This window comes from Miniopterus schreibersii, assembly GCF_964146895.1.
Source record: "Miniopterus schreibersii genome assembly, chromosome: 17".
NCBI lineage: Eukaryota > Metazoa > Chordata > Mammalia > Chiroptera > Miniopteridae > Miniopterus > Miniopterus schreibersii.
The window spans coordinates 33,548,021-33,569,846 of NC_138117.1; the positions used below are offsets into that span (position 1 = coordinate 33,548,021).

Consider the following 21,826-nt stretch of genomic DNA (forward strand, 5'->3'; position numbering starts at 1 on the left):
TTGACACATAGCAAATACTTAATAATTGCTAAGTAATTGTGGTGAAGATAGTGTCAGCAGAAACAAGAGTGGAAGCTGCAGAATGTCTTCTATAAAAAATAAGAACCATTTTACAATAGAAATTTAGAAGCTGCTTTTTAAAATACCAAACTGTTTTAAAGTACAAATGTTTTTATAATACAATGGGCTAAATAATCTACCCTAAAGCTCAGAAAGAAAAAAGAAAATCTATGTAAGAAAACCATTCTAATATAAATTTCCCTGAAACTTTAAGATCCAAAAATAGTAGTATCTCAGTTAATCAGGTGCTTAAAACAATGATCCTCTGGACAGCCACAATCCGGATATTAGCAAAAAGTACTCACAAGATCTTCAACGTGAGATCTGAGAGTCAAAGATCAATAGTAATGTGATCGATGCAATTGGCTGGCTGGAAAAACAAAGGACAATAGTGGTTTATGACCCTGAAACGTGTATCAGGATTAAACCCTATTGAGAAGCGTAGGGGGATCAAAAACAAAAGGAGAATGAAAAAAGAAAAAGAAAAAACACTATGAAAGAGTGACAAAGAGCAGACATTAGAAATAATAACGGAGATGCCAAGAAGCAGACCTCCTTACACAGCAGAAAAGAGTTTACCACAACCACAAGGGATGAATGAGAATAGTGTAGAATAGTCTGAGGGCACCGAGGAGAAGGGGGAGGGGTACTGTAAGTCCAGCACATTTCACTACCATTATATGACAGAGTCCAAAAAGCCTGCCAACTGAAATAGCAGTGTTCTAGAGGCACATGGTGTGATGACTAGTATGTCTACAAATAGAAGTAGCCCAAAGAAAACTGTGTTAAAATACAGTATATAAGGACTCTGACATCAAGTAGAAGCTAAACTGTGCTCATGATACTTTTATTAAGACAGAGAAAAATGCAGTACTATGTTCAAATATGCTTCCAACAGAAGCTATCAAAGTAAATGTTTAAGAGCTTAAGAGAAATGACATCTTGTTACCTGCAAAGTCCCCTGTCTAGAAGATCTCTTATTTACCAGAGGATCTGAGGTAACTAAGTTATTATATTTTAACATTTATCTTCTTGTTTTTAATGTGGTTGTTTTCATTAACTTAAAGCAGACATAAACCTATGAGTCAAGCACAAGGGGAGAGTCCTATAAATCTATATACTAATTGATTCAGCTGACTTGAGAAAAATGCTAATAAAATTTTCACTCAGGGATTTAGGCTCTATTTGTTCCAGTTAGCTTTACACTGACATGCCAAAGAAAACAGACAAAAGTGTGGTTATGCAAACTCATCACTATTTTTAGAAAAACTGAAACTATTAATGGTTCAATATCAGATCATCCCCAACATTCAAAGGCATCCATTTTCTTTAGTTGCAAGTAACCTTCTGGATGACCCTATAAGTTGCAGACTTTATATTATTTCAATTTTCCTATCCACAAATTTGTTTATAAAAACTTGTCAGGATTGCTATAAAAAGTTAGCAGTAAGTGACTATTGAGGTGAACAACACCAAATTAATCACTAGTGAATTAAACACTATAGCAGTGTTCAACTTATCTGAAGCCATATTCTTAAGTTTCTAATATTTAGAATTTAGTCAAGAATTTAAAAATTAAGAGACACTGAAATCAAGGAAATCAGTTATCGCAAAGCTCATTTATTTGACAGAGAGGTGAGGAGTTTGATAGGGAGGTAAGGGGTTACTCTTCTGTTCTTATCCAGAGACAAATTTAAAATAAAGCAATGAGCTAGAAAGCAAAAAGCATACACTTATAACAGCGAGCATCAATGTATGATAGGAGAGGATTGTTAAGGCAGAGGACTGAAGAAGGAGGGGCCTGTAGCATTTCACATAAAGCAATGGCTCTCGACCAGGGCAATTTTACTACCTTCCACGTCTTCTCCATGGAACATCTGGCAATGTTTGGAAACATTTTTGGTTGACAGAACTAGGTGTGAGGTGGGTAGGAGGTGCCTCTGTCATCTAGCAAGTAGAGGACAGAGACACTGCTAAATACCCTCTGTGAAAGACAGCCCCCACAACAAAGAATTATTTGGCCCCAAATGTCAATAGTGCCAATGTTGAGAATTTGATATGGAGGAAGGCGTCCCATGTAGCACCGTATATAAAAGAAATCACTGTACTAGCACTCAGCATAAGAACTAATGTTTAAATTTCTTAAAATAAACAGAAACCTAATATGTTAATGGTATGCATTAATAGAAAAAAAATGTAAAACAAGACTTCCAACAGAAATGATTCATTTTTTAAATGTACTGATAGAAAGGAATAAATTACAACTATTAAGTATCATCATCTACATGGAATACCTCTTCCTAATTTCCCTTCCCTTGAATCCAGACTGGTCTTAGTGACTTGCTCAACCAATAGCATGCAGCAGAAATAATCTGGGACTTCCAAACCTAGGTCATAACAAGTCAGGTGGAAGGTTGAATAACGGCCCCCAAATATGTCCACATCCTAATCCTCAAACCTTTGAATATGTTACCTTATATAGCAAAGAAAATTTTGCGGGTATGATTAAATTAGGATTTTGAGAGAGTGAGATTATCCAGGCCCTAAATATTATCACAGGGGTCACCATAAGGGGGAGGCAAGAAAAGGTCAATGAAGGAGATGATATAACAAAAGCAGAGATTAGAGTGATATGGCCAGGAACCAAGGAAAGACAAAAGGTGGAAGAGACAAGGAAGAGATTCTCCTACGGAGCCTCTAGGACAGAACTTAATGATGCTTTTATTAGCCACTTAAGTCTCATTTTGGACTTCAAACCTCCAGAATGCTAAGAAAATAAACTTGTATTGTTTTAAACCACTAAATTTGTGGTAATTTGTTGTAGCAGCAATATGAAACTAATACAAAGTTTTAAACCTTTTATCTAGCCCTCTGGAACATTTCACTAGGAGTCTTGGTCTATCACCTAGCTACTACAACATCCTGAGATTGCTATGCTAGTGAGGTCACATACACCTACTCTGGTCAGCCATTCCAGTTGAGCCCAGCCTTCCAGCCATCTCCATCAAAGTGCCAGACATGAGTGAAATCATCTTCCACCCTATAATCAGCCCATCTTCCAGCTGAAGTTTATAGAGTAACCTCTATAAATACTACATGAAACAAGAATTATCCAGCTGAGACCCGATTATATTCCCGATCCACAAAATCAAAAGATATAATAGAATGGTGGTTGTTTTAAATCACATTAACTCCGGACATCAAGTTATATGTAAGTGATGCTTAAAAACTGTTAAATAGCATATATCCATTTTATAATGGGAAAAAAATCTTATTTTTGTTATCTGTTCTCTACTGGCAGTAATCTCTAGTAATAGTAGCCACTCCGATATGCCCAGTAACTTCAAAGTATTTGGAAGTAAATTTGTTGGAATATACTAATATATTAGGTTCTTTCCATATTGGTAAAACAATTGATTACGGCAAAGCTTCATGTGACTTATCTAGGCCCAAGATACTGAAGCTCTCAGCTTATTAGATATCTCACTCCTCCTGACTCAATTCACACTTCATGTCCTCAGCCTGGCTCTTCTCTTGCTGGGTCTAATTGGGGCTACATTTTCCTTATTCTTATTGTTTCAACCAAGGCACTGAAATATCTTTACTCACATATCTTATTTTGGAGAATGAAATGTTTTCCTTGCCCTCTTTCTTATTTTCTTTGAGCAAAAGCCAAAATTATTTCCAATTCATCCCAGAGGTTAATAGCTTAACAAAGTTGCTACTTTCTCACATAATCCTGAACAAAATGGCTGAGAAAAATGGAGATACTCTCCTTAAGAGTCCAAGATCCTTAGTGGATCAAAACTCCATGAAAAATCTAGGCATCCACTTCAATATCAGCTTTTTATCTTCCAGCCTTTCACTTAACAAAGGTCCCTTATGCCATATGGCAAGTTCTCAAAACAAAGCTCTTCATCTACCTTAAATAATCACAAAAGATGAGGAACTACAAGATTATAGTTTAGAATTATATGATGTGTCTATGTGGATGTAGATAAATGGTATCAAGCAAACCTAAAAGTATACAACTACTACTTATACAGTGAAAAAGAAAAGAAATGCAAGGTGATTAAGATCTAACATTGATAGAAAAACTGCTATGTTCACCTCAATACATCTCTTATTTGTTATATGTAAAAAGAATCTCATTTTTAAAATATCTTAAGTACACATTTAACAAAAATATTCCCTAAGAAGCTCCTTTTTTTCAACTCAAATATTTTACTGTGCCTCCCTGAAAGCCAATTCTTCTCTACATAAACATAAAATTCTCCAGTAAACATTAATTACAACACCTTAAATAAGTGTGGAAGGCAGCCTCTAAGATGCCTCTCAATGATTTCCACCTCCTGGTTTTACAGCCTGTACAGTAGCCTCCTACAATGTACCCAGGGCAAAAGAGATGGACCGTCTCCTTTAAGACTGGGTAATAAAAGATTGTGGCTTCCAGCTTAGACTATGTCATCACTTGTCCTGGAGGAAGCCAACTGCCACATCTTGAGAACACTTAGGAAGCCCTGGGGAGAGGCCCTCATGGCAAGAAATTGAGACTTCCAGCCAACAGCCTGGTGAGTGAGCCTTCATAGGAATGGATCTTCCAGGCCTGGTCAAGAGGTCAAAAGATGCAGCCCCAGCTGAAAGTCTGATTACAACCTCATGAGAGACCCTGCATCGGAAACATCTCACTAACCTGTTCCAGGATTCCTGATCCTCAGAAACTCTAAGACAATGCATGTTTGTTTTAAGCCATTATATTTTGGGGTAATTTGTAATATAGCAACATATAATACAATGAACAATGCCATTGCCCATCCTTCAAAACCAAGTTGCTATACATTCAGCCCTCAGTATCTGCTGGTTCTGCAGCTGAGATTCAACCAACCAGAGAGAAAAAATATTCGGGGTGGGGGGAGTTACATGTTGCCGACATGTACAATGTCGTTAGGCCTAGGATGGATGCCTCTGTACTGAACAATCATATTTTTTGTCATTTTTCCCTAAACAATACATTATAACAACTATTTACAGAGCTTTTACACTGTATTAATTATTATAAGTAATCTAGAAAGGATTTAAAGTATACTGGGATGATGTGTACAGGTCATATGCAAACAGTATGCCATTTATATAAGGGACTTGAGTGTCCACAGATTTTGGTATCCATGGGGTCCTGGAACCAGTTTTTAAAAATAATTATAACTAGGAATTATAATTGCAAAAAGTGGGAGACAAATGTGTTTGAAAATCTTGGCTAAAATTAAAAGGCAACTGTAATAATGTCAGCTTGCCAGCCCTAATTGTAAAAATGATGAACTAACAATGTACTATCAGGAGGATACGAACTGTTTCTGGAAAAATACCAGGTTGAGCAGGTAAGTTGAGAACACATCATCAACGTTTTTAAAATTGGGGAGGAAATCAGTTTGTAATTTAAAAATCGCAATATCCTAAGAGGCTACCATAAGACATCCCACAAAGTAGGCATTATCTATTTGATTCTAATGCTTTATCTTGTCACAGACTATATCACATATCTACTGATAAACACATAAGAAACACAAGGGCAGAAGTACTAAATTTGACCAGTAGATTCCACTCACATATCAAAGCATGGATGTAATGTTTCCACACCAAATCGAAAACACTTCATTAGATCATACAAGCAACCTTCCCAAGAACACATAAGATCTCCTACATTAAGAAAAAGCCCTTTTAACAGAATTTATTTCATTAGAAAATGCACTAAGTACATACATATTTATACATGAATCGGGTGCTTAAAAACATTCAAAAAGCAACAATAAAGTAAAAACATAAGAATTTTTCATTTGTCTGGGAAAAGAAATGTTCATCTCAGCAACGGAATGAGCTGTATTCATTTGCAACATAATAATGAATATGATAATTTGTTAGTGATGATTCCTGCTATCTCCATAGTAACTATAATGTATTGACATTGAAAACAATAAGGAACACTAAGGCTGTCCTAAAAATGAAACCAGTAGCATCACGTAAGTGTCATTTGAGTCAAAGGGCAGTAATTTAGTCATCAACATTGGTGAAAACAGTTGATTTAAACTTTGAAGTTCTTTAGGTTATAAATAGGAGATAAGCAAGCATTCTCTCTCATATAACTTACATAGTTATTAAGTATAATTGATGCTAACTGATCTCCATTGACTGAGGTTTATAGATCCTTTCCGGCATATTTAAAACCATATTAAATTTTAAAATATTATCTTCATCAGAAAATGTACTATCTCTATTGCAATGTGCAATAGGTACAAAGTGAAATTTACCCAGGACGTGCTTTTTCAGGAATTGTTATAAAATTATATTAACAGGGCCCTCCAATCTTGTACCAATGGTAATGCAGAATGTCCAAGAAATTACTTAGAAAAGGTCAAATGTGTGGAGAAATTCAGCATGTGAGTGTCTATGTTGTTTTTCAAGGAGTTCATTTTCAGAACTGAATATTTTAAAACCACATACTGAGTACACACATAGGTTACAAAATATGCTAGCATTCGATTATGACTTAATATAACATGATTACACATTTTAAAAATACATGCAATGTGACATTTTTCCTGTAAAAGCACTGTGGGTAGACATGTCTTGACCCATTCAATGCTATAAGCTGGTCCACAACTCCCTGAACTGAGAGGAAAAAAAGCGGTTAAAGGCACAGAGCTTATAAAAGTTTCTGGAGAAGTAGTATAGATAAGTCATGCTTATATGAGGTAGATAAATCTTTCCTCCATTCTGTGCAGAGTCCAAAGAAACACCTTCAAGCACCTGTGGCAAATCAAATGCCATCTTCCAAATCAATATGCTGCAAACTTCAGGAATATACAGAATGGTTATGTACCTACCAACTTTTGGGGGAGGTGGGAGATAAGCTTTTAATTTTCAAACACATGAGCATATAATATAAAATAGTAGCAATGTATTTTGTCTGCATTACTGTATTTAAATGGCAAAAATATTTTAAGACTGAGTGATTTTATCTTTTACTCCTTTCATTTGTTTGATTTAATGAATTTTTTGCTTTTTCAGCTGCACTCAAATTCTGACCTACCAGCATTTTGCACTGGTTGTAAAAATATCCTATTTTAACATGTTGGCTTAAAAATAGCTTTGCTTTCACCATTCCAGATTACTTTTGAGCAGAAGTCTGCTTTTTTCTTATAGAGCCACAGATTCTCAGAAAAATACCTTCTTGTTTACTTCATTCTTTCAATCTCTGGGGAAACAACAAAAACTGGAGTTTAGCGAAACAGCGAACTTATTATGGGCCTGCAAGTATGTAGCTGCAGTTGCTGGTGTGATACACTCTTTCCTCTTCCCAGGGAAATGTTTCCTTCCGAGGCTCAAATGAATACAACCAGATGCGTGTGCGAACAAGAAGCGAGAGCATCTCCGCCTTATGAAGCAACATCCCTCCTTACGGTCGCCCCACACATCTTCGTTTCATAACCATTCAAGAAAGTTTCTTCCTGCCTCTCGGGTTTGTAGTGCTTTCGGAGGAAGCAGGCGGCCACCTGCACGGCTGCAAGTTCACACGAAAGCATCGAGGACTTAGGGACAGAGGGCTGGGGAGGGGAGGCACACAGCAAATCAAAACAAAATCAAAACAGGATCTATCGGTTGACAATTTGGGCTGAAGCTCGGGCTTCTGAGGCCGGGGAGGAACCAGCCAGCCAAGTGTCGGCCCTGGCTGCCTGGCTCGATCGGCGCCGGTCCCACCAGCCCCGGGGACACTCAAGAGGCGGAAAGTTCCCCCCCTCGGACGTCCCAGGCGCGGGGCCAGGCGGGCGAGGGGGGCCTGCCGTAGGGGCGACGGCGGGGGTGCCAGGCCCAGGGCGGCAGGGCTCCCCGGGGCAGGCGGGGCAGAGGAGGGAGCCAGGCCCCTGGGCCCACCCCCACGCGCCCCCCTTACCTTGGGCGATGGCAATGGACTCGAAGCGGTGCAGCTCCTTGAGCAGGCAGCTCCTCTCGGTGGAGTGCAGGCTGTAGATGAAGTCGCGCGCGCCCTGCGCCGTGTTCAGCGCCTCCATGGGCTCCTTGGGATGGGTGCCCAGTCCCCGGGGGCCGCCGAGGGAGCCTCCGGGAAACGCGAGCTCCAGCAGCCCCCGCCCGCAGCAACACCAGGACGGCAGGCGGGGCGCGGCGGCGGCGGCGGCGGCCGGGCCGGGCCTCAGGCTGCGCGCGGTCCGGCTCCTCAGCAGCGGCAGCAGCCGGGACATGGCGGGCTGGGGCGCAGAGACCCCCGCGGCAGTCCGGGAGGGCGATTTCTGACGAGGCCGAGGCTAGAAGGAGCTGGGCTCGGCCGACCCCGCCCCGATGTCCTCCAGATGGGCAGCCGCGGCGCCGGGCACCATGCACTCCCCGGGCCCGCACGGCTCTCGCCTCCTCTTCCGTCCCGGTCCCTTCCAAAAGGCCCGCGGCGGCTCCGGTCCCTCTGAGGAGACAAACTTTGTCTGGGGCTGTCGGGCCGGGAGAGGGCGGGCGGGCGCGCGGGCGCCTCCCGGTTGAGGAGGAGCGGCGCGGGCGGGCGGGCGGGCTCGGCGAGGGCTGTGTCTGTCAGTCGGCCTTTCCAGAGGGATGAGTCAGCCGCGCGCCGCCCTCCTCGGCGCCGCCCTTCTCGCCCGCCGGCTTTCCCAGCCCTCGCTCCCACCTCGACCGCCTCGCGCGCCCTCAAAGCCGCCGCGCTCCCAGCCCGCAACAGCCGCCGCCACCTCTAGCGGTGGTTTAAGGGGTGACAGGGAGGAGCGAAGGAAAGGGGCGGGGCGGGGCGGGGCGGGGCCGCGCAGGCGCAGTGCTCCGGCCGCGGGCGGCGCTCCGGGTGCGGAGCGTGCACGGCGTGCTCCCCCCCGCGGGCGTGGGCCCGGAGGCTCGGAGGGCCGCCCCCGCTCGCTGGCCTCCGGCACCTGGCAGTGCAGGAGGGAGACGGCGGGGAAGAGCTTTGCACCCCTCGCCCCGCCGGGCAGTGCGGCTGCCACGCGGCCCCCCTCACTCCATGCCTACGTCTGAGGCTCCTCGGGAGCGAGGCCGCAGCGGGCCGCGCGCTCCCCGGCCGCCGCCGGCGGATACCAGCCGGGGGCTCCGGACGGCCGCGCGACGGCTCCGAGCCTCGCGGGGTCCCAGCACCCCTCGGGCTTTCGGAGGTGCGCGCTCAAGCCGTGCGCCCTTGGCAAAGCCAGCCCCGCCGTGGCGTCGGGCAGACCCTCGGTGCCTAGGGCGCCCGCCCCGGGAGCTCCCCGAGGCGGCGAGGCCGGCGCTGCCGCTCCCCGCGGAGGGCTCGAGACCGAGACCCCGACGCTGCTCCGATGCCGGCAGCTTGCAGATCGGTGATGCTGGAGGCGAGAGGGTCCCAGACCTTTTCCGGGTGTTTGCCAAGGTTGGTTTTCTCTACGCCGACACAGAAACAGTGCCGCGATTCTCCGCTCCTTCCAGATGCCCGGGTCCTGGGCACCGTTCAAGACCCGGCTCAGAGTGCCCTGCTTCAGGCTTTCCTTTCTCTGCGTCTGAACCTGCCCTAATGACACTTAGGCTTCCCGTCTTAGAGAACAGATCCCCTTAGAGATAAATCTGCTCACGTGTAATCAGGATCCAAATCCTATCCTCCTGTCCGCTGCGCGGCTGCAGCAGCCCCGGCCCTAGTTTGCAGCAGGCATGCTGCGAACATGCAAGTGCGATGCAGCCACTAAACCCCCTTGCCCGCGGTGGTTCTCAGAGTGTGGTCCCTGGGCCGCAGAGCTGGTTAGACCCGCGCGTTCATGCGCTCCACCCACACCTCCTGTATCGGAAACTGGGAGTTGGGCTCAAGTCGTCTATGTTTTAGCAGTTCCTTCAGGTAATAGGGATGCACATAAATTTGAGAATCTTTGCTCTAACTTAAAGAAACACGGAAGGCAATTTTTTTTTTTTTTAAGTCTGAAGGTCTCTGGTGTAGTAATACAATTAAGAATGCGCTCTGTGGAAACGAAGTTCTGTGAGTGTACAGGCTGTCTTTCTTGTCTTTTAAACCCTCGACACCCCCAGTGTGTGTTGCAATCCTCTGCAAAATTATTTCAGTCTCAAGTTCTCGGTATTAACCACCACCCTCTCCCCCATATCTCTTTCCCGTAAGAAATTCTGACTTACTGGGCTTGGGGTGGGGTCCTGGGAAGTGGGGTTTGGAGAAGCTCCCCACCAAGAACCCATCCCCAACAGTCTCTAGGACATCAGCTTTGTGTGTAGGCTCCAGAAACAGATTGCTGAGAGTTTGATAACTGGATCTACCATTACCTACCTAGGTTGTTAGCGGTAGATTATTACAGTAGTGGTCCCAATGCATCATGCCTGATGGTATCCACTTCCTTGTGTAGACCTGTCCCACGTCGACTGTGGGCTTGGTCGTGTGACTTGCCAGCTAGTGGGGTATCACAAACCTGATCTGGTAAGTGCTTACTGGTTGGGGCTTGCTGTAATATGTTTGCTGTATGATTTATGAATATTCCATTCTGCTATGGAAAATTGGACAGGCTGAAATGTGCACATAATTTGCTTACAAGACATGCTACACATAAAATAAATAGATATGTGTAGAACATAGACGTAAGGATGGAAAAAATGAAAGTGCTACTTTAGATAGAAAGAGGTAGACCAAGTGCACTTTAAATAATAATAAGGCATGGATCATACTACTTCGGACAACAGTGTCATCCCTAAATTGGCTGCCTACTAGTAACAGCCATTATAGCCCCATTATGGCCTCATGTAGTCTCTGCACAAGATAAACTCCTAGCTACTCAGCCAGCTAATGGCCAGACACAGTGATGACCAGACATGCTTGTCCCTGCACCTCTCGGACAGAAGAGGTACATGTTGGTTTCAGGCTCCTTTAATCTGCTAACCCCCCTCACTCACTCTTCCCTCTGGTCCTTAGCACCACACATCTGCAGAGAAGACTGGCGTGGCAGAGAGGGTTAGGACATATGAACATGGCATAAAACAAAATTTAGGTACTATGTTCCTTCCACTCTGCTTATACCCTATCCTAAGCATATTTATCTACACTGTCTCTTTTCTGTTGCTTCTCACTCTGTTCTAAATTGGGTGATAAACTAGGTTACTGTGCTGCTCTTTGAGTGAGTGTGTTATGCCAGACTTAGTGGCTTAGATAGCTAGTTTATTTTGCTCTTGATTTTGTGGCTCAGAAATTTGGGAAGGGCTTGCTTGGCCAGTTTATTGTTGGAGTATCTTATCAGATGTCAACTGCAGCTGCTGTCATTGGAAGGCTCATCTGGGCTGGACATCCAAGGTGGCACACTCGTGTGGCTGACAGTTGACACTGGCTGTTGGCTGTCTGGAAGCTCAGCTGGGGCTGTGAACCAGAGAGCCTTCCTACAATCCCTCCAGCATGGCAGACTTCTCACATGGCATCTGTCTTCCCTCAGAGTGAGTGTCCGAAAAGAACCAGACTCATGGCCTTTTCTGACTTATCCTAAGAAGTCATGCTGCATCACTTGCACTGTATTCTACTAGCTACCAGCGAGCCACAAAAGCCAGCTCAGATTGAAAAGAAGGGAAGATAAATACCCCCACCTCTCAATGGGAGCAATGTCAAAGAATTGGGGACATGCTTTAAAGTTGCTCAGTTTCATACTCCATGAGGGTCATATTTATCTGTCCACAAACATTCCTATAGGCAACAAGACTGACTGTCCCACATCCAATATAAAAAGTGCACATGCACACATAATACCCACACACATGCTGCATGAACACACATCTATATGACTCTTTCAGGGCAATATTTTGTAACTGTTTCCCCTTCCAGGCTTCCCATCATGTTTGAGGTTGGAGAGGGAGATCAATCAAGCTAAATATAAACAATAGGTCTATGAAATGCCTTCTCTTCAAACTTTACACTCAAATATTTAGTGAGGCTTCCAAATATTTAGATGTCATACATCTACTTTTAAAAAATGACTCTATCTTTGAGCCCAGCAAAAAGTGGAAGGATTTTGAATGTTCCTATTTGCTTTGGAAGAAAAATAAGGAATCCATTCAGACTTTTCTGAACACCTTTTCAGAGACACTTATCAAATCATCTCTTCACACATATCTGAATTCAACATATATTGACACCCTCTTTGTACCATCCACCAAGATAGGTACCGGAGGTATGAAAATAAAAAGATATGTTGTTTAAGGCCACATTTTCTATTTAAGACCTAATATTTTCAATGCTAGAAGTAGCTACTATTCAACAGTATCTGATTCTCAGGGCCAAAGATTATTCTTCCCTGTGCCCTTGAAGTTAGGGGTGCTCTGTGACTTGTTTGGCCAGTGAATGGAAACCTGACATATTTCACCTCCAGATGCAGGTACTCAGTTGTCTGTGCTCAACTGTGTAGCTCTCTCCTCTCCCAGCATGGTGAGATTCACAGCATGTATCGCAATGGAAGTTCCATGAAACCGAAGAGGCCAGGAGTAGTGAGCCAGTATGGCAGGGGAGATGCCCCAATCCACAGCAGGTTTTTACATGACAGAGAAATAACTTTTTTGTGTTGTTATTGTAATTTAGGGATTGCATTTTATTGCAGCAAACACTCCCATTTTATGACTAGTAAAGTTCCTGGTTGGCTCTGTTTCTTACTAGTATAAAGTTGAATGCCTTCCTTCACCTCTGTGTTTTTGATATAAAAGGTGAGCCTGTTTTGGCTCCAGCATGTTTGTTTTTCCTGATTAGGATTTAGGGAGACTGGTTCCCCCTTCCCTCTGTCTGGTTTCAGAGCTTTATATAAGTTTGGACCCACAAACATAGATTTGGGACTCAACAGCATTAAGGGAGTGGTTAAATCCATGCAAGTGGATGAGGTTGTTTATAGAAAATATATAAATGAAAACATAAGAGGACAGAGACCTGGGAAACAGCATCATTTAAGGGGTAAGCAGTGGAAGAAGAAAGCCCCCAGAAAAGGAGGTGAGATGATGTGGCAAAAGGGGGGGAAACAACTGTGGTCACATACGCCAAAAGATGATAACCTTTCTAAGAAGGAGTGATCTAGAGTTTCAAATGCAGCAGCGAAGTAAAGCAAATGGAGGACAAGAAAGGACTCATTAGAAATGGTGGGTTGAACACATAATTATGACCATTTGTAATAAAAGTGCACTAAAATGAATGACAGTGGGTTTTTAAAAGACCCAGTCTTGCAGTCATAGAGAGAATGGGAGAGTAGATAACAGCAACACTATAACACAAGACAGAAAGCAGGTGGAGGAGTGGTAACTAACCAGATCAGAGGAAGGTGAAAACTAAGCTGGAATGGAACAACCTAGAAGAAAGTAAATTTGAGCAACAGCCTCAAAAAACTACAGGAATTGGAGATGCCAGTGCCTCTGAAGGTAGAGATATTGTTGAGCTAAAAAATTAAAAAAAAAAAAAGACCTAGGTGAAAAATTTTAACAGAGCAGTTATAAAGCCAGATTTCCTCCTACATCCGATACAGCTGGGAGAGCGCCACTTCCTTGCCCTGGCAGAAGTCTAGAAGTTTACTAGTGGAGACACACTAGGTTTGGAGGCACAAGAAACACCTGAGGGCAAGGGAGGCATACCAAAAACAAGGAGATTGAGTGAGGGCCACATTCTGACTCATGGATCCCTTGCCACTCCTCTGCTTTGCTTCAAGAACACTGGTAGCCGTACTTATGGGGGATTCCTCTCTGAGGACCCACTGAAATAGCTCAGTCAGGCAGACCACCCTACAATGAAACCAAGTTAACTAGCTCTGCCAATCACAGTTTCCAAACAGCTTTTTGTTTCCTCACCCTTAAATACAAAATATGAGCCTGGAGCCTAAAATCACTAGTATGTTGAAGAAAGCCTTCGAGATGGAAAGACAGACCAAAATAGCCAGCATTTTAAAAAAGGATCTTTGAGGATATAGAGAGCAAAATCTTTTGAAAATGCATAACATTAACATCTTTGCAAAATAAGAGATACTGCATCTATGGAAAAATAGGAATTTATAACAGTAGGAACATCTAGAAAACAAAAAATATTACTTGAAAATTAAAAATATGACAAAGTAAAGAATGTAGCAAAAGAATTGGAAGGTAACACTGAGGAAAAGTTCTTTAAAAGTAGATGATAGATGATACAGCAAATAGAAAACAGAAGATAAATTACAAAGTTAAAGGATCAGGTCAGGAGGTACAAGACAGTTAAAGAAGATACACTGTTATGATATGTCTAAACTAGTCAGATGGGGGGGGGCAGTGTCTTAGCTTGGGCTGCCATAGCAAAATACCGTAGACAGCATGGCTTAAACAACTGGAATTTATTTCTCACAGGTCTGGAGGCTAGAAATCCAAGATCGATTTCAAGGTAGATTTCATTCTGAGGCTTCTTCTCTTGGCTTGTAGGCAGTGGACATCTCACTGTGTGCACATGACCTCTTCTTTGTACACGTGTGGAGAGAGAGAAAACTCTACGGTGTCTGTTCTTATAAGGGCACTAATCCCATCATGAGGGCCACACCCTCGTGACCTCATCTAAACCTAATTACCTTCCCAAAACCCTATCTCCAAAAAGCAACACAATTTGGGTGGGAGGGACAAACATTCAGTCCATAGCAAGAAGTGTGTGTGTGTGTGCGTGTGTGTGCATGTGTGTGTGCGTATGCGCGTGTGCATGGTGTGTGTGTGTGCGCGCGCGTGGTGTGTGTGCATGGTGGATGTGTGTGCACGTGTGCATGGTGTGTGTGCGTGGTGTGTGTGTGGTGTGTGTGGTGTGTGTGTGCATGTGTGTGTGGTGTATGTGTGCATGTGTGTGTGTGTGCGTGTGTGTGTGTTGTAGGGCAAGGAAGTGGGGGTAAGAAAGCTACGTCCTTTTCCTTCATTGTAAGCATGGCAAGTAGGGTCACAACAGGACACAGCGGTACCCTCTAAATGGGATAATTTGAGAAGGGACAATTTATAAAGGTGTGAGAGTGGGGGAGCCACAAGAGATAGTACAGTAACCCAAGACTTAGTAGCAATTGCACTGTCACCAACCTTTGGCCCAAAGCGGTAAAAGTGGAGTAGATGGGGACCACAGTCCAGAATGAGAGCCAAGCAGAGGAGCCCTCCTTGACAGGAGCAGTTACCTCCAGTTGAGGACACAGCCAGCTGGAGTAGATCAGCAAGGAGGGGGCCATGGGGATAAATATGCTGACCTCTCTCTCTCCTTCCCCCCCTCCCCCTCTCTCCCCCTCCCCCTACTCTCTCTCCCCCCTTCCCCCTCCCCATATCTCCCTCCCCCTCCCTCCCTGATCTCCTTTCCAGGTTTTTCCAACTAGAGAACCAGCTCAACTGAAAGCCCAAGGGAACATTCATAAATCCATTGATTAGGTTGATACAGGTGAGTTTCTCTGAACAAAGAGCCAGGAAGAGGGTAGAGAGCAGATCCAAGGGACAAAGGAAAATATCCAACACAATAAGAACACACACAAAAATGAAGAAACAATAGGCATAATCCCCATTATGTGCTCAGAAGAAGCTCCTAAAAGAGTTGAAAATAATTGCCTTTCTGAAATAAAAATTGGAAATAGGGAGACACAGGGTTGGGAACTGCTGTTTTATGTTATATACTTTGTAGAACTATTTGACTTTTATAACAGAATACAGCTTTGATAAAAATAATTTTTGTGCTCTTTGGATTTGTAATGAGAAAATCATTTATAACCATTTGCCATGCAATTTCAGTTAAGTGCTGGGAGCAGAGATCAGATTACAGTGGGTTGGGGAGAGAAGCTAAAATGAGTGGGAGATGAAATCTAAAAGACAGCCAACTGTTGTTACTCAACTGTTTAGTTAAAATCACTAGGTTTAGATAGATCTGAGGTGTGCTTCATGTGAATTGTGTTTTAGCAAGCCCCATACTACTACTTTGGGCCCAATTGTATAATCCACGTTCATGCGCAGTTTTAGGATTCACAACATCTTTTTGTGCTTTTAATTATTAAAATGTTTTCTAGCTATTAAAAAATGGCCAGAAGGACTTGAAGAGACATTTTCCCGAAGATGACATTCAGATGGCCAACAGGTATATGAAAAGGCACTCAGTGTCACTAATCATCAGGGAAACGCAAATCAAAACCATAAGGAGATGCACCTCACACCTGTTAGGGTGGTCAGTACCAAAAAGACAAGAGCTAACAAGCTTTGGCAAGAGTATGGAGAAAAGGGACCCCTTGTACGCTGCTGGTGGGAACGTAAGTTGGTACAGCCATTAGGGAAAATGGTATGGAGGTTCCTCAAAACATTAAAAATGAAACTACCTTATCTGCTTCTCAAAGAACTGTCTGCACTCCCATATTCATTGAAGCATTATTCACAGTGGCAAAATATGGAAATAACCTAAGTGCTCATCAACAGTGAAAGGCTAAAGAAAATGTGGAATATTGTTAAAATAAACTGAAATGGCGGTGCTCTCCCTACAGGGAGCACGCCCGTGCCATTCCCTGCCCGCCTCCTTCCCCCACAGGCACCTATCTCCTAAACTCCAAGGGACCCCAGGAGACTTGCAACCAGGGGAGCGATGGCAGTGGCAGCTCATCCTGGACTAACTCCCTGAACCTGTCTCCAAGGCCCCCAGGGAGTCAAAGCAGCCCAGCCGGGCTCTCCTGTTGTTTCTTCCATTCCCTTCCTTGTTTCACTGTCCTAGGTGTGTTTTTACTGAGGTCAATAATTCTTGCTTGCTTTTCTACACTTCGTCTCTTTTAAAATTTTTTTCAAAATTTATTTTTACTGTTGAAAGTATTACAGATGTCCCCTTTTTTTCCCCATTGACCCCCTCTACTCCTCCCTCCCCCCACCCCCCATTCCCTCCCCCATTTTCACTACACTATTCACTGTGTCTCTGGGTTATGCATATATGCATATAAATTCTTGGTTAATCTCTTCCCATCCACCCCTCCCCCCTTCCCTCTGAGATTCCTCAGTCTGTTCCATGCCTCTCTGTCTCTGGGTCTATTTTGTTCATCAGTTTATTTTGCTCATTAGATTCCACATATGAGTGAGATCATGTGATACTTGTCTTTCTCTTACTGGCTTATGACTGAAATCTTTCCTTCAAAAAGACAAGAGCCAAGGTCTTATAGTCTTGCTGGTAACAGGATGGTCTGAAGTTAAAACTTTTTAACTAAAAGCAGTTTATGGTAGATAGGCCAGTCCTAGGCTAGAATCTTGCCTGACAGAGGTCAACTTTCTCCTTAATTGAGCCTGTCTATTGTCTTTTTTGGAAGATCAGGGTAAGTTCCCTTTTTCTGCACCCCTCAGGACACAACCAATGCACCGGGGTCTGGACCACAAATCCTCTTTGTTATTGAGCTCATTGTTGACTGTTAACTATCCTGTACCCACTTATATAAAAGGAGCATGTGTCTATCATTTTACTTTTCATCCAATACCAGAGGTCCCCCAGTCCCCATGCTTTGCTTTCTCCCACCTCCTTAATCTATCACCAGTGAATTTCATGTAACCCATTTATGTCTTCTCTTTTGATTGTAATGTATAAAATAAGATGCAAAACTGACATTCTCTGAAGCATTTTCTCAATCTGTTGAGATTTTGCTTCCCAGCAATTGTCCGTTTGGCTCAAATAAATTCACAAAAATTCTCTTAAAAATAAATAAATAAAATAAAATGGCAGACAAAACCATTTAAGCCGTGTAAACAAAATTTTATCTTATTTCATGAATGTGAGCAAAACTTAAGTTATTTCACCCTCCATTGCTTCCCAGTTGCTATAAAGTTAAATGTTTAGGTCTGCTGATCAATTTCATATAATAGCTAATCATTTAGTATTCACCACATGGAAGACACTTGCTAAGTACTTTTCATACTTCATCTCCTCTAATCCTTTTAAGCTTCCAAAGTAGTTTCTGTTATCACCGGTTTATAGATATGAAGAATAATGATGATGATCATAGCTCACCACTTTTGAGTGCTTACTGTGGTGCAGGTACTGTGCTACATCTTTAATATAGATTACTTCTCTTTATTTTCATTAATCACCTTATCAGGTAGGAACTATTTTTAGTTCTTATTTTTTAGATGAAAAACTAGTGGTACAGTCCAGACAGGTTAAGTGAGCTGTCTAGGATCACACCGCTAAGAAATGATGGACAGGATTCAAACTTCTGGTCTCTGTGACTCCAAAGTTCAAGCTTTCTTCTAAGGCCCAGCCAAGTGCAGGCACAGATATGTTGACCATAGAGCTGAGAGACAGTGAGTTACTGTGACGTTGTCTGTGTATGAGTTTCAACGTTTCTATTTATCTCCACGGCCATCATCTCAGTCCTGACACATCATCTCTGATCTACACCACAATAGCCTAAATGGTTTTCCTGCTTCTACTCCAGCCTCATTCAAATCCATAATCCTTAAAGCAGACAAAATGGTTATCTTAGAACATAAATCAGGTCATTTCACTGTCTTGCTTAACCCCTTACCCCTCTGCTCTCATGGCTTATAATAGAATCCTAACTCCTCACTGAGTCCCACTGGACCTTCCATGACCTATCTGATATCTGAGACCTGATCTCCTTACACACTGCCCTTGGGAAGTCAGCCACACAAACTTCCCTTATGATGCTGGGACAGACCTATCTTGTCCCTTCTCAGGGCTTTGGTCCTTGCTGTTTCTTCTGTAGTACTCTGTTACTCAGCTTCCCCGTGACTGTCTCTCTAGTCAAAACCTTTTCTGATTGCCCAATATAGAGTCTGCTCTCCCATTTACTATCAATCTTGTCACTTTGTTTTGCTGTTTAGCAATTTTTGTTATCTAGAATAACCTTGTTCATTAAGTTGTGTACTTTTCTATAGTCTATTTCCCCCTAGTAAAAATAAGCTCTATGAGAGTAGAGACCTCATCTGTTGGGACTTTATCTGTCTTGCTAACTGCTCAATCCCCACTCTTAAAACCCTGCTTTACAAAAGAGATGCTCCATAATTATTGCATATATGAATAAATGAAGTACACAAATCATAATGCACAGTCCTTTGCCCTTAAAAAGTTGGGTTTACAGTCATCAGGTGGTCCAAGACATACTTGCACAGTCATAAAAGATTCAACAACAATAAGAACTGCCAATATGGAAATAAAATAGTCTTCACTCAGAACAAATTTGATGACCATCCCAGAGTGAGAAACTCCTGGGGAACACATTCTTTCCAAGCTTACACTGGTTGGGCAGCTGGAATTGCTATAGGTGATGGGAATGGCACCAGATGTTAGACCAGTGGGGTCACACTGGAACTGGGTTCAGCAACCTCAGTACAGTACTTGAGTTCTGGCTACGAAAGAATTCAGAGCCAAGACTCAAACTACAAGAGAATATTTATTTGGAAAATCACAGAGGTAGAATAATTAATTTGCAGAAGAAATGGGCTTAGAAAACAAGTTATAGAGGTAAAGGAAGGGCCCTTGGAGCTTGGGAGTGAGGAAGCTAATGGTAAAGCACCTGGGAGGGAGATCACACTGGGTCCTCTGTACTAAGGGTTTTATGGGTGGAGATCTTAGGGGAGGTCCCAGGGGAAGATCTCAATAGAACATTCAGCAGCTTTTCAGGTGTCTCCTTTCACTATCGTGGTCTCCACTGATTGATTGGTCAGCAACAGGGCAGGGGGTCATTACCCAGTGAAGCTGGTCCTGAGTTCAGCTGTGGTGTTGTTTGTCTAGTTTTGCTGCTTTTCTGGGCCTGGAGCTGAAATACAATTGAGGCCTAGGTATTTTCTTTAGAGAGGAAAGATCAGGGAATCCAAACTGCATGACCAGCAATGCTAGGGGAGGACAGGTTACCCTGAAGGGGTGGTCCCACTCTCAATTGTCCTTTGCTAGCACCCAGGGCTTTCCATCCTGATGACATTCTGTATCTGGGCCCGTCGTCCTTTTCTGTTCATGTCTGTCCAACTGCTACCACAGAGTGACTGAGAGCATAGTGAGGTACATGCGTAGTACAGGTGCTGATGACTGATGAACTCTGCTAGAATGCAAAAGCAAGTTCCGAAAGCTGGGCCAATTCCCATTTCTTCACAGCACATGTTCTTCGTTCTTGTGCTTGGCTTCCAGGTTCCAGTCTCTGAACTGCAGGTTCATTGTGCATGCCTCTGTCCCAACAGTTTTTGTGACATGTTGAAATGGCCCTCAGACTTGGTCCAGCCCTCTGCACAACCCTAACTGTCCTCTGAATCCTGGAGTAAGGAATTCCCTCCCTCAGCTCTGGTCTCCCAGATGCCTCCTATTGCCCCTAAAATCTCTCCCCACCACAGAGGAATTCAGACAGTTGACACCAAGGTTAACCAAGACATGTTATAATAGAAGAAAGCATGGGATTTGGTGTCGAAAGAAAAGTTAAAATCACAGCCCACCATTTGTTCTTTGTATGCCCTGGAGCAAGTTGCTTAAGGTTTCTGAGTTTCGCTTTCCTGCTGTTAACCTAAAAGTAAAGGCCAAAGTGAGAGGCAACAAGCATTTATTTGGGATCCTTTGGGAAGCACTGATTCAGGAAGAAACCCAAACAGTGTTCTGATGAGGAGGTGAAGGCAGAAGGTATTTATGAGAAAGGGAAGGGCAATGATTACATCAACAGAAGGAAGGAATTTGTATGGCTGTTAATAAGCTAAGAAAGGGATTTCTGTAGGTACAGATGAGCTAACAGTGATGCTAATTCTAAAGAATGCCTTTGATCTTTAGTTCTAGTTATGATGTTTGTTTTCCTGTTATCTTTGCAAACAGTTGTTTGGAATACAGTGCTGCCTTAGGCCCAGTCCAAAGGTTATTTTGCCCAGTTTTAACTTTCCAAAAGTTGGAGGAATAAGACATGCAAGACAGTTCCTCTGGGATAGCAACTCTGACTCCATTTCAAAGTGGCTCTGTTTGTATTATTTTTTTACACTTTCTTTTAAAATCTTGAAAACAATATCTACCTTACAGGGTAGTTGAGATGATAAATAAGGAAAATTCCTCCTTTTACACCTCTTTCTCACTTCCTCTTTCAGTGTTTTCTATCTTATTGGACAGCATTATTATCATTCAAGCCAGAAACCTGGAGGGCCTTCCCCCTTTTTAAAAAAAATGTTTTTATAGATATTAGAGAGAGAGGGAGAGAGAGAAACATTGATGAGAGAGAAGCATCAACATCGATCAGCTGCCTCCCCCCCCCCAACTGGGGGCCAAGCCCAAAACCTAAGCATATGCCCTGACCAGGAATCGAATCAGCAGCCTTTTGGAGCATGGGTCGACACTCAACCACTGAACAACACCAGCTGGGCACCTGGAGGGCCTTCTTGCAATTTCTCCAGATCTACTTCCTCCTGCTCCAAGGCCAAAACAATCCTCACTCAGATTCCTTTCCATTTCACTGACATTCTTTTTTGGTCAAGACAATCATCTCCCACCTGGAATACAACAGTCTCCTAACTGGTCTCCCAACACTGGATCTATTCTCTACTGTGCCACAATCATTAATAAAATGCAAATTTAAGTATCTCATTTACTTCCTGAAAACTCATCAATGGCTTCCCATCGCTGCTAGGATAAGTAAGGTACACAGTCTTTGTCAGGACTCATGGGGCCCTGCTTTGCCTGGCCCTGGCTTCCTCTCCAGCTTCACCTCAGCACCAGGCACACAGGTCCTTGTCCCTTCTGGAAACCTCCATCATGTCTTAGACACTCTCATATAATCTTCATTCTGCCTGGAGCCTTCTCCTTCTCAGGCCACCTTTG

General features: G+C 43.3%; 1 protein-coding gene and 1 long non-coding RNA gene across 3 annotated transcripts in view; one reads left to right on the top strand and one right to left on the bottom strand.

Annotated features, from left to right (window-relative positions):
• Positions 1-8,826, bottom strand: part of TMEM65 (transmembrane protein 65) — a 36,693-nt gene extending 27,867 nt beyond the window's left edge. For both annotated transcript variants that reach the window (XM_081116668.1, XM_081116667.1), the window contains exon 1: positions 8,006-8,826. In XM_081116668.1, coding sequence (XP_080972794.1) covers positions 8,006-8,312 — 307 coding nt within the window. In that variant the 5' untranslated portion in view covers positions 8,313-8,826. The remainder of the gene's footprint in view (positions 1-8,005) is intronic.
• A 60-nt stretch (positions 8,827-8,886) lies between these two features.
• Positions 8,887-21,595, top strand: LOC308547038. Its single transcript, XR_013997429.1, has 4 exons — positions 8,887-9,466; positions 15,382-15,457; positions 16,074-16,141; positions 21,100-21,595. It is a non-coding gene; the product is annotated as an uncharacterized lncRNA (long non-coding RNA).
• Positions 21,596-21,826: the final 231 nt, after the last annotated feature.